The sequence below is a fragment of the Prionailurus bengalensis genome, chromosome D4 (genome assembly GCF_016509475.1).
Source record: "Prionailurus bengalensis isolate Pbe53 chromosome D4, Fcat_Pben_1.1_paternal_pri, whole genome shotgun sequence".
Classification (NCBI taxonomy): Eukaryota; Metazoa; Chordata; class Mammalia; order Carnivora; family Felidae; genus Prionailurus; species Prionailurus bengalensis.
The window spans coordinates 93,497,018-93,510,563 of NC_057359.1; the positions used below are offsets into that span (position 1 = coordinate 93,497,018).

Below are 13,546 nucleotides of genomic sequence, written 5' to 3' on the forward strand. Positions count from 1 at the left end.
TACAGGTGAGGAAGACGCCCTGGGGTGGGTCCTCGGGCTGGGGCTTCTACGCGCGCTGGAACGTTTTCTGGTTTTGCAAAGGCACATGGGAAGGCGCTCGTGTGGCCAATTTTCGTCCTCTTGTGGCACCAGTGCCGACCACGGTGCCGGCTCGACCCCCGGCTCCAAAGCCTTCACGGCCAGCTCTTGCCCCAGCTCTGGTACCAAATCCGGAGTTAGAGCCCTCTCCGGCACAAGCCCAGCAGCAGATAGAGCGGCAGGTACGGAGTGCGGGCCAGCTCTCTCACCTGATCCAGTGTCAAGTCCAGAGCCGTTGTTCTAACATCAGCTCACGTGAGAGCCCCGGAACCACAGCCAGCTCCAGCACCGGCTCCAGGACCAGCAGAAGGGCTGGAACCAGCACAGGCACCCGCGGTATCACCGGCTGCAGAGACAGAGGCAGCTCTGTCGTCAACCGACTTGCCAGGTCCGGCACCAGCCAGCTCTGGAGTCTGGGTCGGACCGACGTACATTCCAGAGCAACGGACAAGGCAGGAGTGAACTAGACCTGGTCCTCACCACTTCCGGCAACACGACTAGAGCTACAGGCATCTCTAGGGCTGGAACCGTCTCCAGAGCCAGCGTCAGCACCGGAAGTGGCCTCAGCGCCAGACCCCGCCCTAGAGTCAGCTCCGGCACCGGCTCAAGAGCTTGAGAGACCTGCAGAGCCAGCCAACGCCCGCCGAAGCTCCAGACCCAGAGTCAGTCTGAGCCCCGGCCTCTGCGTCTGAGCCACTGGCACAGCCGGTTCTGTCACCAGCTCAGAACCACAGCCAGAACCGGCTCCAGAGCCCTAGGTCAAGCCCCTTCCCAGCTCGAGTCAACTCCAGGTCCGGCACTGATTCAACTGCCGAGATCGAGGCCGCTCCAGCTTTAGCTCCGGTGCCAGGTTCAAGGTCAGGGTCGGTGCTCTCCCACCAGCCAGCCCTGGCTCGATGCCGGCTGTAGTGCTGCCTCCAGAGACGGCGGCCGCTCTCTCGCCAACTCCTGTGTCAGCCCCGGTGGTCGCTCCAGTGCCCACGTTAGAGAGAGAAGCTGCTCGAGCCCCATGTAGCATCGTCGCCAGGTTGCAAGGAAGAGCCAGCTCCAGCATCGGCTCCAGCATCGGCTCCAGCATCGGCTCCAGAACTAGAGTCAGGACCGAGTTCAGGGTCAGAGCCTGCGACAGCAACAGTTCTCATACCGGGTCCGGAGCAGAAGCCCCCGCAAGTGCCGGCTGCTGCACCAGCTCCAGAGCGAAAGCTGCCTTGGGCACCGGTGGTAGACGCAGAGCCGATGCCACCTCCGGACAAAGAACCAGCTCCGGCACCGACATCCCAGCCACGTCCTGCTCTGGCACCGGCTCCATCACCGCCTCCTGTCCGGAGCCCGTGTCCGATCCAGCGCTGGGTCTGGAGTCGGCGTCCACCCGGACACCGGTTCCGCAGGTGGAGCCAACGCCGGGGCTCCGACCAGCTCCCCCACCAGTTTCCCCACCGGCCGGAGGGCCAGATCCAGGACCGGCAATGCAAGCAGGGCCCCCGGCACCGGGTCCAACATAGCAGCCGCGACGAGAGCCAGCTCCGAACCAGAGCAGCTCCAGCACCATGGACAGCTCTCGCAGCGGTTCTGGGATTGGATCCCCCGGGACTCTGGCACCAGCTGTGTAGCTCCCACTGGCTGCACGGCCAGCTGCAGTTCCAGGGCCAAAGCTGAAGCCGCTTCAGCACCCACTCGGGAGCCAGAGCCAGAGCCAGAGTCTACAGCAGAAGCTCTAGCTTCAGCTCCAGAGCTATATCCGGCTGCAGAAGCAGGTCTGGGTCCTCTCTGGAGGTGCCTGCCGCTCTAGCACCTGCCCTAGAGCTGGAGCCAGGTCCAGCACCGCCTCTTGCCCCAGCTGCAGACATGGGGCCAGCTCCAGCTTCAGCCTGGGGCCAGTTCCGGGATTAGAGCCCCCGTTCGAGCCAGAGCAGCTCCAGCACCAGCTGTGGAACTACCCATACGAATGTCCGCTCCTTCCTCGTCACCGCCACCGTCGTGGAGGCCGGTATGGGACCAGGGTCAGGACGGTCCCTGCTAGGCCGGTCACCCCAGGTACCCTGGTCACTCCACTCAGAGCTCGCCTGCCCGATCCCTCCTGGAGATCATAGTCCCGGGGCTCTGCACCCCCGTTTTCCCAAGCCAGGCTCTCAGTGGACCAGGAGACCGTGGAGGCTGAAAGCCGAGGCTTGTACCTGACAAATGATATAAAATTTGACCCAGAAACTCCACTTGATGGCTTGTGTCCTGAAAAAGGACAGATTTATGGACACGGTTGATCCCTTGAGGAAGCTGGGAGTGAAAACTCAGAAACGGCCCATGTTCCAGGGCCGGGGCGCTTTGGAAATTCTGATGTGGGGACACAGGATGCAGAGGAAGAGACTTGAGTGGCCAGCACCCAGCCATTCGGGGAAAGCTAGTTCGGGAAGAGCACACACCCCGCGCCCGCCTCACCCCACACGCTGCACCAGAGTTTCTCCGTGGTCCTGGTATGAGCCCTGTTGGGGGAGGGTCCGCGCCTGCGGCCATGGATGGGGGCTGCGCTCTGTTGTCTCAGAGAGGGGTGCCGGTCACACTTCTCGCTGGGGATCTGATGGGGCCTCCGCTTCCTCATGTTGTCACCTGGGCTGCCGGTCCCCAGACCAGAAACCTGCCCGTCTGAAGGTGACCACCGCTGCCTCCCTTGGGTTTCACTTGTCCGAGTCCTTCCCCGGGACGCCCCGCATCTCTGATGCCTGGTCCCATGGGGGCTGCCCTCTCTGGGACTGGGACGTGTCTGGTCTCCATCTTCCTGCAGACTCACTCCCATCGTGTTGTTTTATCTCAGGATGGTTTACCCCCAGCCCAAGGTGCTAACACCCTCATCACTAACTTGCTGAAAACCCCCCAAACTCACCATGTACATTAAAAGGCGGTTTCACTGAAAACTCGGCGGGAACTTGCTTCGGCAGCTTCTGAGTCTGAATTTGGAGCCCACCAATTATTCTCCGCCCTTTCTCTCTCCACCAAAGAATGCCCAAGGGGCGCTTTCTCCTTCCCGGAGGACGACCCCCACCCCTCACCGTCAAATCCCAGCTCCCACGCTGAGGTCCAGCAGGGTCCAGTGTTCGCTAAGGGCTGCGAGTGATTTGCACGAGTCTGAGTTTTGATTTCCATGTCATTTGTTTCTTGCACATGTGAAGGCCTTCTGGAAGGAGGGTCAGCCCTGTGGGTCCCTGATGGGGTGGAGGCTGGGTGGGTGGGGTGGGGTCCCGGGTGGGGGTGGTGATGCACCAGGGCCCTCCGTGTGTTCACTGTCATGCTACTGACACCGGGTGGCTCTCTTGTGCCGCAGTAGGAAAGATGTCCTTGTCCTCACCCCTTGGCTGGCCCCCATCATCTGGGAAGGGACCTTCAACATTGACATCCTGAATGAGCGGTTCCGGCTCCGGAACACCACCATCGGACTAACGGTGTTTGCGATCAAAAAGTAAGTAGGTGACGGGGCGCCTGGGCGGCCCAGTCGGTTCAGCGTCCGACTTCAGCTCAGGTCAGAATCTCGCGGTCCGCGAGTTCGAGCCCGACCACATCGGGCTCTGTGCCGACAGTTCAGAGCCTGGAGCCTGCTTGGGATTCGGTGTCTCCGTCTCTCTCTCTGCCCCTCCTCTGCTCATGCTCTGTCTCTCTCTGTGTCTCAAAAATAAATAAACATTAAAAAAAATAAGTAAGTAGATGAGATGACAGAGGGTGGGGACCAGGATGCAGGAGAGACCGAGGACATCAGGTCTGGCTGTGTGTTCAGCACACGGTGGGTGGGGACCCAGCCTGTCCTCCTAGGGGTTAATGTGAAAGTCCACATGTTCAGCAGTCTTCCCGGGCTCAGTGAGTGGACACCACCTGGCTCCCTTTCCGAAGGCTGCACGTCACCCAGGAAGGCAGCTCCAGACCCACCAATGACCCCAGGTTGCTCCTCTGCTGAGTCAAGGAAGCAGCAGAGCACCCCAACCTCCAGGCGGCAGGGGAGTCCTCCTCCGGCCACAGTAGCAGAAGGGAGGAGGCTCTGTGCTTCCCTGGACGGGTAGGAAGCCAGTGCCTGTGGAGCTGGGCTCCTGTGTGCTCCCGTATAGGGTGACGGTCATGGAGGGGGGACAGCCAGGTCAGGCACAGCACTCGGTGCCAGACCCCAGGCTCCTGTGAGGGAGCTGAGCAGTGAGGCCCTGGGACTCCAGGGACAGGTGACTTCCGCAGGATGAGCTGGGCAGCCGCAGGTAAGTGGCGTGGTCTCTCTGAGCCTCTGGAAAGTAGGGCTGACGACAGCATCCTCTCTCGGGATCGCCATGGGGGAAGTGAAAGCTCGTAGGTGCTGGGCCTGCGTGTGGACAGGTGGGGCTTCCTCCCTCCACAGAGCTCACCCGAGACCCCAGAGGATGGCCCTGAGGCCTTTGCAACCCCTTTCCCAGGTCTTGGCCCCAAGTGCAGGGAGTAAGAAGGGTACAGGGTCGCCTCAGAATCCTACTCCAGTCCCTGGACACAAGTGGCTGAAATCACCAACCAGAAGCTTCACTGCCCAGGCTCCTCGGCCAGTGCCAGTAGCTGCCTGCTGCGCGTGCGCTGGCTGTCCGCGTGTGTCCCCTCTGGGATCCGAGTGCAGTCCCCAGGGGGTGGGCAGGTGGTGGGCATGTCCTCAGACGAAACCAGACTCCCCGAGTCGAGCTGTGAACCCACGATCACATCGGCTGGGTCTGGACTTGCCCCTGGTGACCTGACTGGTGGCTGGGCAGGGGTGTGTGTGTGTGAGTGTGTCTATTGAAATGGAGTGCCCGCCTTCCCTGTGGGAGGGGTTTCTGGGCCAGGCACCGGGAAGTAGCCTTAGGGCCTGCTCAAAAAACTGTCACCGAGGGGCTCACCGCACTTGCCCGATGACGGGGGAGCTGCTGTGTGCAGGGTGGGGAGCAGCGAGCCCCCTCGAAGAGGGACCAGCCATGGGAGGCGGTTGGAGAAGACTTCCAACCTCTTGGGGTTGGGGAGATACAGACCTGGACCCGGAAGCTTACACGCTCGGGTTCAGTGCTGGGGCCCGAGCAAGCCCCCTCTTCCTCCAGGGGCCCTCTTTCGCCTCCCCTGGCCACATGCTGGGCCTGAGTCCTGATCTGGGGCAGATGGGGGGGTGACCCCTCCTCGGAATACCCGCCGTTGACTGAGGGCCCAGTAGCCTTCAAGGGAGGGCTCTGCAGGGCAGACACAGTCCTGGGGGGCCAGGGACCGACCACTGAGCCAAGAGGGGCAGGTGGCCGGCCCTGCAGGTTCTGCGAAGTCTGTGAGGCCACGTTGACCAGAGCTGTGCCCGAAGGGTGTCGACTCCCTCACAGCAGGGGGGAACCTGCAGGGCATTTGCCAGGGGCGGGTCCTGTGGGTGAAGGGGGTCTGCCAGGGGAGCTCGGCACCGGGGTGCGCTGCTGGCTCCAGCATGGTGACTCGAGGCTGCACGGGTTTCCAGCCTCCTCCGCCTCAGGCTCGCTCCCCTTTGTAAGATGGGGTGCTGATGGTCTCCCGTCTCCCGGGGCAGAGGTTAGGGAGGTGCCGTGGGCAGACTCGCCCAGGACAGGCCAGGACAGCGGCTGTTCCTTAAGCAGCCCAGGGTCTGCCTCCTTGATAAGGCACACAGGTCCACGGCCCAGGCTTTGGGTTCCTGCCGCCAGCCTCTGGCAGCGACCCTCCTCCCACCCTGTCCCCTGTCCCTGCAGATACGTGGCCTTCCTGGAGCTGTTCCTGAAGACGGCGGAGAAGCACTTCATGGTGGGACACAGGGTCACCTACTACGTGTTCACCGACCGGCTGGGGGATGTGCCCCGTGTGCCCCTCGGGGAAGGGAGGCAGGTGGTGGTCCTGGAGGTCCGGAACTACTCGCGCTGGCAGGACGTATCCATGCACCGCATGGAGATGATCAGCAACTTCTCCCGGCAGCGCTTCCTCCGCAAGGTGGACTATCTGGTGTGCGCGGACGTGGACATGAGTTTCCGCGACCACGTGGGCGTGGAGATCCTGTCCCCGCTCTTCAGCACCCTGCACCCCGGCTTCTACGGGGCGGCCCGTGAGGCCTTCACCTACGAGCGCCGGCCACAGTCCCAGGCACACGTCCCCAGGGACGAGGGCAACTTTTACTACGTGGGAGACTTTTTCAGGGGGTCGGTGGCCGAGGTTCTGCGGCTCATGTCGGCCTGTCACCAGGCCACGGTGGTCGACCGGGCCCACGGCATCGAGGCCGTGAGGCACGACGAGAGCCACCTGAACAGGTACCTGCTGGACCACAAGCCCACCAAGGTGCTGTCCCCCGAGTACCTGTGGGACGAACAACTGCTGGGCTGGCCCGCCGTCGTGAAGAAGCTGAGGTATGTGACCGTGCCCAAGAGTCACCGGGTCATCCGGGACTGATGACGGGCTGGCCTAGTGTCCGTCAGGGGTGCCACCCTGACCCCAGCCGTCAGAGCGGATGGGCTGTCGCCGCTCCCTTTCTCTGTCCGGTCGGGGGACATCGCCGAGGCCCGGCGCCGCCCGCATCGGGCACGGGCACAGTTAGGCCTGACCGGGAGCCTGCCGGGGGGCGCAGCTCCAGCAAGACCCCTTGCTCTTCGGGTTCCTGGTCAGAGTTGAAATGTCGCTTGCAGCCGCGGGCAGGACGTGAAGGTGAGGCCGGATCAGGACCCCCTTGGCTGGCGCCTGGCTTCCCGGCAGCCTGAGGCACAGCCCGCCGCCCGCTGGGGCAGGACAGTCCCCCCACCCCCTGGCCTCCCTCGGTCACTGCGGTGTTGTGGGTGTCGCGCTTGCCCTGTCACTGCCACTAAAATGTTTCTGGCGGATGACGGGAATTGAGGGTTGTCCCGGAAACCTGCCTTGAGGACAGGATGCGAAGTGAACTAAGCAAGTCACAAAAACACAAACGTTGCATGGTTCCACTTCTATGAGATGGGGCATGTAGGGTGGTCGGCCTCACAGAAGCAGAAGGAGCAGAGTGGTTTTGGGGAGCTGGCAGGAGAGGGAGACCGGCAGTTGTTGTCCACCGGGTATAGAGTTCCGGTTCTGCAAGATGCAAAAGATCTGGGCATCGGTTGTGCACCACTGAATACGCACCGTGATACTGTGCTTCACGGTAAATATATATTTGGTCTTCGCCCCTGTTTGTGGCACAGATTTCTCCAATTTCCTGAGTGATGAAAACCGTGACACTGCCTTTTGCTGTGTTCATGGGTGGCTTTTGGACTCTACCTGAGGGGGGAGGCTGGCTGCTGGGGGAGCCAACCCTGCGATTAGATGGCTGGAAATTTCCATCCCCTCCCCCCACCTCTGGGGAGGGAGAGGGGCTGGAGACGGCGTTCAGTCCCCAGTGACCAGTGATCCAATCAATCGTGCCCGTGTAATGAGCCTCCCCGAACGCCCATCCGACTGGTGAACACGTGGAGATAGCAGAGAGTGTGACATGCTCGGTTACTGTCACGGGGGCCCGATTGTGCACGGGCACTAGGTTCGAGGGTCCCAACAGACCAGGTTCGGCCACTCACCGCTGACAAAAGCCAAGGGCAGAGAGACACAGGAAAGGGTGGTGACTCAAGAAAGGATCCATTTTGGTGAGGCCGGCGCTGGGAAGACGGGGGCTGACATCTCAAGGTGCTGCAGACAGTCCTGGTGGTGGTTCTCTCTCTCTCTTTTTCTTTCTTTTTTTAATTTTTTAATGTTTATTTATTTCTGAGACAGGAGAGACAGAGTATGAGCAGGGGAGGGGCAGAGAGAGGGAGACACAGAATCGGAAGCAGGATCCAGGCTCAGAGCTGTTAGTACAGAGCCTGATGCGGGGCTCGAACTCACAAGCTGCGAGATCATGACAGGTGCCCCCCCCCTTGTGAAGTTTTATTCGTTTCCTAGGATTTTACATGAGGACAATCTAGGACAATGGTCATGGGTGCTTGAGGTGGACAGTGAAGGTCGGGTCGATCGCTGTCTTGGGGTCAATCCCGCGGGGTCTTGCTGACGTCAGGGACGTCCGTCCCTGTTGCTTGAGGGTTAGTTTGGCTGCCCTCAGGGTCTTTGGCTGGCGTTACGAGATGAGCTGGGAGGAAGGACCCAATCGGTCAGGAAGCACAGATGATGGGCAGAGAGCAGGGGGGCTCCGAGCCTCCGCTGCACCTTGCCCTGTGCTCCCCATCCCTTCCGCCCGGCTGGTCCCGAGTGCTGTCCTGTGTGACAAACGGGCGATCTAGGAGGTGACAGGCTTGTCTGAGTTCTCTGAGCCGCTCCAACATTATTCGAACCCGAGGGCAAGGTTGTGGGAACCTCCTCTCTATAACTTAGAGACGCGGGCGACCTCTCTGCCCGGCCAATGAGGGACCCCTGAGTTGGCCGCACAGAGACTCCAGGGGCCACACACAACAAAGGAAACAGACCTCACGCGGTTCAGACAAGTCACAGCCCCGAAAAGCAAACAGTAGCAGCTTCACGGAGCAGCAAAGATGAGGCTCGGGGAGCGGGGGCTGCAGAACTGAACGGTGGGCGGGTCGCCAACCTTCCATTGGAGCCAAGCCCCGCCCCTGCAGGGCCGGGTCCTGGTGGCTGCCAGATGTTCCACCTGCTTCTCCGCGACTCCACGGCCGGCCGGACACAGCGACGTCACAACGTGGGTCAGAAACACAAACATCTCTGGGCATCCACCACCACCTGAACTATTGTCCATTTTTGTAACTTGAGGTGGGCAGAGAGAATGGGGGCAAGGCCTTGAAGAGGGTGGTTCCTGGCCCAGACTTTGTGTTTGAGGGTCAACGCCATGCAGACGGGCCTCTGCTGGGCCCGAGGAGGGGACAGGTATGGGGACCCCAGCCGCAGGCACTGCTGTCCCGGTGATGCCACCTCAGGGTGCCCGAGTCCACCTGCCCCTTGGGGAGCACTTGCGACCCTCCGCTCTGCCTGAGCACTCTGTCCTGCCCCAGAGGCACCTCCTCTCCTGCCAGCCAGGGCCACGTGCCCCAGGGAGCGCGGGTACCCCCATGGTGCTGGGGACAGAGCCAGTCTGGTTAGGACACCGTCTCCCAGAAGCCCTGAGCTCCAGGCCGCCACTGTGCTCGCCTTCCTCCTCCGGGCTGCGTGGGCCCAAGTCCTCCTCTGCTCAGGGACCACCCTCTGTCCAGGCTCCACACGCTGGCGCTTGGGGCAGGTCGTCTGGACCTTCTGGACTCGTGTTTCCTTGCCGGGAACATGGGCAGAGGCCTCCCTCCCAGACTCGCCAGAGGGAACACGGCCAGGAACATTCAGACCGTGCCAAGGAAGATGCCACGTGGGGGACCCCGTTGGGTCGTGCAAACCGATGAGGTCACGGCGGTCGGCACACGGCAAGCACCTGAGATCCCTGGCTGAATTACGGAAGGAGGGAGGGAAGGAGGGAGGGAAGGAGGGAGGGAAGGAGGGAGGGAAGTAGGGAGGGAGTGAAACCACAGAAGCAGGGTCCACACCAGGTCAGGTCAGAGGGCGTCACAGCTCGGGCCCTGGAAGGGGGCACGGGACACGTCCTTCTGTCCCTCCAGCGCTGACCTTCCTACACGTAGGACCTGCTGACCTCCTGGATCATCTTCACCTCCTCCGCAAACAACGCTGAGTGTTCCCAGAAGGGGAACAGCAGGCAGGGGCCAAGGAGGGGCTTCCGGAATCCTGTGCCCTGGGGGACTCTGGGACAGCCTTCCAGGTGGCCCTTTATGTCCTCCAGGCACCAGGCCACGATTCCACCTCATGTCTCAGGGAATGCGACAACCCATCTGAAGGCCCGTTACGTCCCCATGTCACAGATGGGGACACCGGGGCTAATAGCACAGCCTGAGTCACTAGTAAGACGAGCTGGGTCAGGAAGCCCATCTCCTTGACTTTGGATTGTCCTACCCGCAGGCGTGCATCTTGGCGTCCTGGGGCTCGGGGTCCCTCCTCCTGGGGGATCCCACCACCTGCCGAAGGCCCCTACCCACTGAATCAGGGGAGCAGAGCTGACCAACCTGCCTGGGGCCCCACATGGGGCTGGGGAAGGGCCGACTCCGGGCTCTGGGCTCTCCCAGTACTGGGCCAGCCGGTCCCCTGCAGGACAAGGACTTCTCGCTGGGGATCGGCTGGGGCTTCAGCTTCCTCACGTTGTCACCTGGGCTGCTGGTCCCTAGACCAGAAACCTGACCGTCTGAAGGTGACCACCGGTGCCTCCCTCGGGTTTCACTTGCCCGAGTCCCTCCCCGGGACGTCCCGCATCTCTGACGCCTGCTCCCGTGGGGGTCGCCTCCCCTTGGACTGGGACAGGTCTGGCCTCCATCCCGGGGAATGCACTGGCTTTGGCGCATTATTTGGCCCAGAGGCCTGTGAACCGTTCTGGCCCTGGGTCGTGAGGGATGCTCTCCCCTCTGTGGTGTGACCGTCCAGCCTTCTGCATCTCCCGGTTTCTGTTTGGGCCACGGGAGGACTGGCCGTGTCCTGTCTGGCTTCAGGCTGTGGTGTCACAGCACGCACAGGGGTCTCCACCAGGAGTCTGTGCCCATTGTCACCGAAGGGGCCTCCATATTCCCACCTAATCCTTAATCCATTGTGATTTCAATATCAAACGAGAAAAAGTCTATTTCAAACGACCACAAAGTACAAAAATGAATCTGTCCCATCTGAAAAGTCGGTGCGGACCAAAGGTATCTCTTACAAGATTCCACTTGAAGGAAACCTCCAGACTAGGTAACAGAACACGGAAAGCAGTCTGGGGGTTCCCAGGGGCTGGAGGGGGCACGAAAGAGGAGTGAGGTCTGGGTACATGGTGACCCTTGGGGATCGAGATATTCTGCAGCAAAATTCTGTGGCGTGGTTCACAGCGTTGTGAGCGTACCCAGTGCTCAGGAATTGCACAACGTAAAATAAATAAAACATTTTATTGAAGATTAATATATATTATACTAATGAACAAATAACATAACAGCTAAAAACTAGAAGAGAAAAAGGATAAGGGAGATGAGGAAGAGACATTTTGGTGGGGGGTCGGGATCAGGGATTGGAGAATGCATTTGAAATAAAATATAATAAACAAAAAATGAAATAAGATAAAAAAAGCACCCTGTATAGGTCTTCAACCCCTTGATTTTTGGCCGACATCCATGTGGGATCAAGGGCAGTGGCAGGGGCGGGGAGAAGGGCGATGGCAGGAGCAGTGTTGGGAGCAAAAGCGGGAACAGTGGAACCAGCAGAAGCAGGACCCAGCTGACTCTGCTCAGGTGCCCGCTGTCCCCGCACAGGTCCCAGGTCACCTGCTGGCTCCCGGGCCCCTGCAGGAGTCGCTCCAGATACCTCGCCTGCCTGCAGATACGCCGAGGCCCCTGATGCCTTTGGGCCGGGCTCTGGAGCCGACCCGGCTTTTGCTCCTGCACCGGACTCTTGAGAAGAAAACAGAGTGATGGTTGCAGCGGCTCCAAGGCCTCAGGGTGAGAGGAGGGCAGGTCCCCCACCCCACCCAGCGCCGGCCTCTCCAGGGGCCTTTGCAGAGACACACCTCACCCCGGAGCCTCCCCGAGAAGCTGCAACCAGGAACCCACACGAGGACCTCTGCCCCCTGCAGTCCGCAGCCCGGGGATCTCAGTCCGCTACTGGCCCCACACCAGCCCGCGGGGGCTCCTCCCAGGGTGGCCCAGCACCACCCGGGCCCCGTGCACCCCCATCGCCCACCCCCAGCCTTCTCACCCTCGGGCTCTGACTCCGGGGACTCCAAGTACTGGTCCCAGGATCGGTGAACGAAGACCTTACGGCGGGGCCGGGGCGCTGGAGGAGGCCTTCCCAGGCCAACTCCAGGCTCTGCTTCCCAAAATCTCAGTTCAGCCACTCTCTCAACGGGTCCAGGGTGGCCCTCCTGGGCGACGGGGCACACACACAACTCTGTAGGGCGGGCGAATCCAGATTCCGCCAATCGTTTCCCGATTTCATCGGTTGATTTCTGTGAAGACAGTGACCCACGGAGGGCCGGAGACATCACAGCCCCGCCCGGCCACCTCAGTGTCCTTCCGCCCTCTCCCCTGCAGCTCTCAGATCGGACACAGACCTGAGTGTGCACAGCCCTGGGCCTGTGACACAGTGACATCCACCTACAGGGCTCGGGATGAACGTTGGGGACAAGAGGGCCACCCCAGCACACCCTGTCCCTCCTAGCCAGCCTTGACCTGGGGTGTGAGCATGACCCACCCACCAGGCATCTGACCCCTTCATCAGCCTGCTCCTGCTCAGGTGGGCCCTCCACACACGACCCCTCCTTACACACACACACACACACACACACACACACACACGGGAGGGATGTGGGCCGCACAGGTCAGATCAGAGTGGTGTCAGGCTGGACCGGCTGTCTCTGGGTCTCCTGTGTTACCTTTGGGTCCCTGCGAGCTAGAGACCTGAGGCGTCCTGTGCACGACCTGACCCACTGTCTCCAGGGTCGCGAAGGGTCGCGGCCATGGGATCCCCCGAGCCGGCAGCCGCGGGACACGGGCACACAACAGGAGAACATGTTCGTCAGGCGAAGGTATCCCAACGAATGAGCCCAGTCGGGCGCTGTTTTCAGAATGTGGGTGCCTGGTGACCCGGGTTCCGAGTTCTATTGGGGTCTGTGACCAGAGAGGTGAGGTCACTTCCTGGGGTCCCCTTACCCGGCTTCCTGCTCCTACAAGAGCCCCTCCCAGGCTGCAAAGGGCTCCCCTCCACCCCATGCCCTGTCCCTACAGTGACACCAACACAGCCCAGACACGTCCCCGCGAGGCCTGGTGCAGCCGGGGCCGCGGCTTTGGGGCCACAGAGCTGGGTTCAGACCTGGGTTTTCCCCCTGACCAGTGCTGGGACCCTGCATTGTGCCTCCCGGGGCCCCCGGTCACCCGTCTGCACAGTGGGGTCCTTGTGGCATCTACTCGTAGGGGCGCCATCAGGGAGCCACCTGTAGACACGTCCCGTGCCTGCTATCCCATGAGGCTCGTGGGCACACGTGGCCATGGAAGGACGAGGAAGGGGTGGGCCTGGCACGGAACACACTCACGCGGGCCTGGGTCTTCTCTGGGTCCAGGTATAGCCACCCCTCCTGCCTGGGTCCCAGGCCCAGGGGAAGGTGGAGGTGAACTCGTTCAGACCCTGTGCCCTCCGGACATGCACTCCAGGGGCCCCATTACATTTGGGCTCAGGTCCAAGAGCCTGGTCTGGGCCTACGTGCTGGGCGGTCCCCACTGTGGCTCCCCGCCTTCCCGAATCCTGGTCCCACGTGCTTCTGTCAACCCCTCCCCTCCCGGGTGGACGGCCCGTGTGACCGGGTTCTAAGGGCTAGAATATGATGACTGGGTGTCATTTCTGGGACGATTCATGGAATTTCTGGTTTCCTCTCTCGTGGGTCCATTCTCTGTCTCTGCCTCGGACTCTGTCTGTGTCTGTGAGTCTCATAGGCGCAGGTCCTGTGGGCTCCAGGGTCCAGGTGACAACCCTCAGAAGCCTC

The 13,546-nt window shown here is 61.5% G+C and overlaps 2 protein-coding genes across 3 annotated transcripts; one reads left to right on the forward strand and one right to left on the reverse strand.

Moving 5' to 3' along the window:
* Nucleotides 1-2,885: 2,885 nt before the first annotated feature.
* Nucleotides 2,886-6,586, forward strand: LOC122474451 (histo-blood group ABO system transferase-like). The gene is given in 4 exon segments (XM_043565322.1): nucleotides 2,886-2,906; nucleotides 3,395-3,427; nucleotides 3,429-3,526; nucleotides 5,781-6,586. Coding segments are annotated over 4 exon segments (840 nt in total). The 3' UTR covers nucleotides 6,469-6,586.
* A 1,326-nt stretch (nucleotides 6,587-7,912) lies between these two features.
* Nucleotides 7,913-12,589, reverse strand: LOC122474617 (translation initiation factor IF-2-like). Of its 2 annotated transcripts, none has more exons than XM_043565592.1 (3): nucleotides 12,443-12,589; nucleotides 11,830-12,016; nucleotides 7,913-8,137 (listed from the first exon to the last, which is right to left on the reverse strand). In XM_043565592.1, the coding sequence occupies exons 1-3, from the start codon at nucleotides 12,578-12,580 to the stop codon at nucleotides 8,037-8,039; spliced, it is 426 nt and encodes a 141-aa protein (XP_043421527.1). In that variant the 5' UTR covers nucleotides 12,581-12,589; the 3' UTR covers nucleotides 7,913-8,036. The 2 variants fall into 2 exon arrangements, with proteins under 2 accessions (XP_043421527.1, XP_043421526.1); XM_043565591.1 differs by lacking the exon at nucleotides 7,913-8,137 and adding an exon at nucleotides 11,008-11,462 and having other exon boundaries at nucleotides 11,767-12,016.
* Between the last annotated feature and the right edge of the window lie 957 nt (nucleotides 12,590-13,546).

What these genes read in the sequence shown, in the direction of transcription:
- LOC122474617 (XM_043565591.1), bottom strand. Translation starts at nt 12,580, where the DNA reads ATGTTCTCCTGTTGTGTGCCCGTGTCCCGCGGCTGCCGGCTCGGGGGA. An exon ending in TAGCTCGCAGGGACCCAAAG is followed by an intron (nt 12,017 to 12,442) that starts GTAACACAGGAG and finishes CTGTCTTCACAG; the next exon opens with AAATCAACCGATGAAATCGG. An exon ending in CCCGGAGTCAGAGCCCGAGG is followed by an intron (nt 11,463 to 11,766) that starts GTGAGAAGGCTG and finishes TTTCTTCTCAAG; the next exon opens with AGTCCGGTGCAGGAGCAAAA.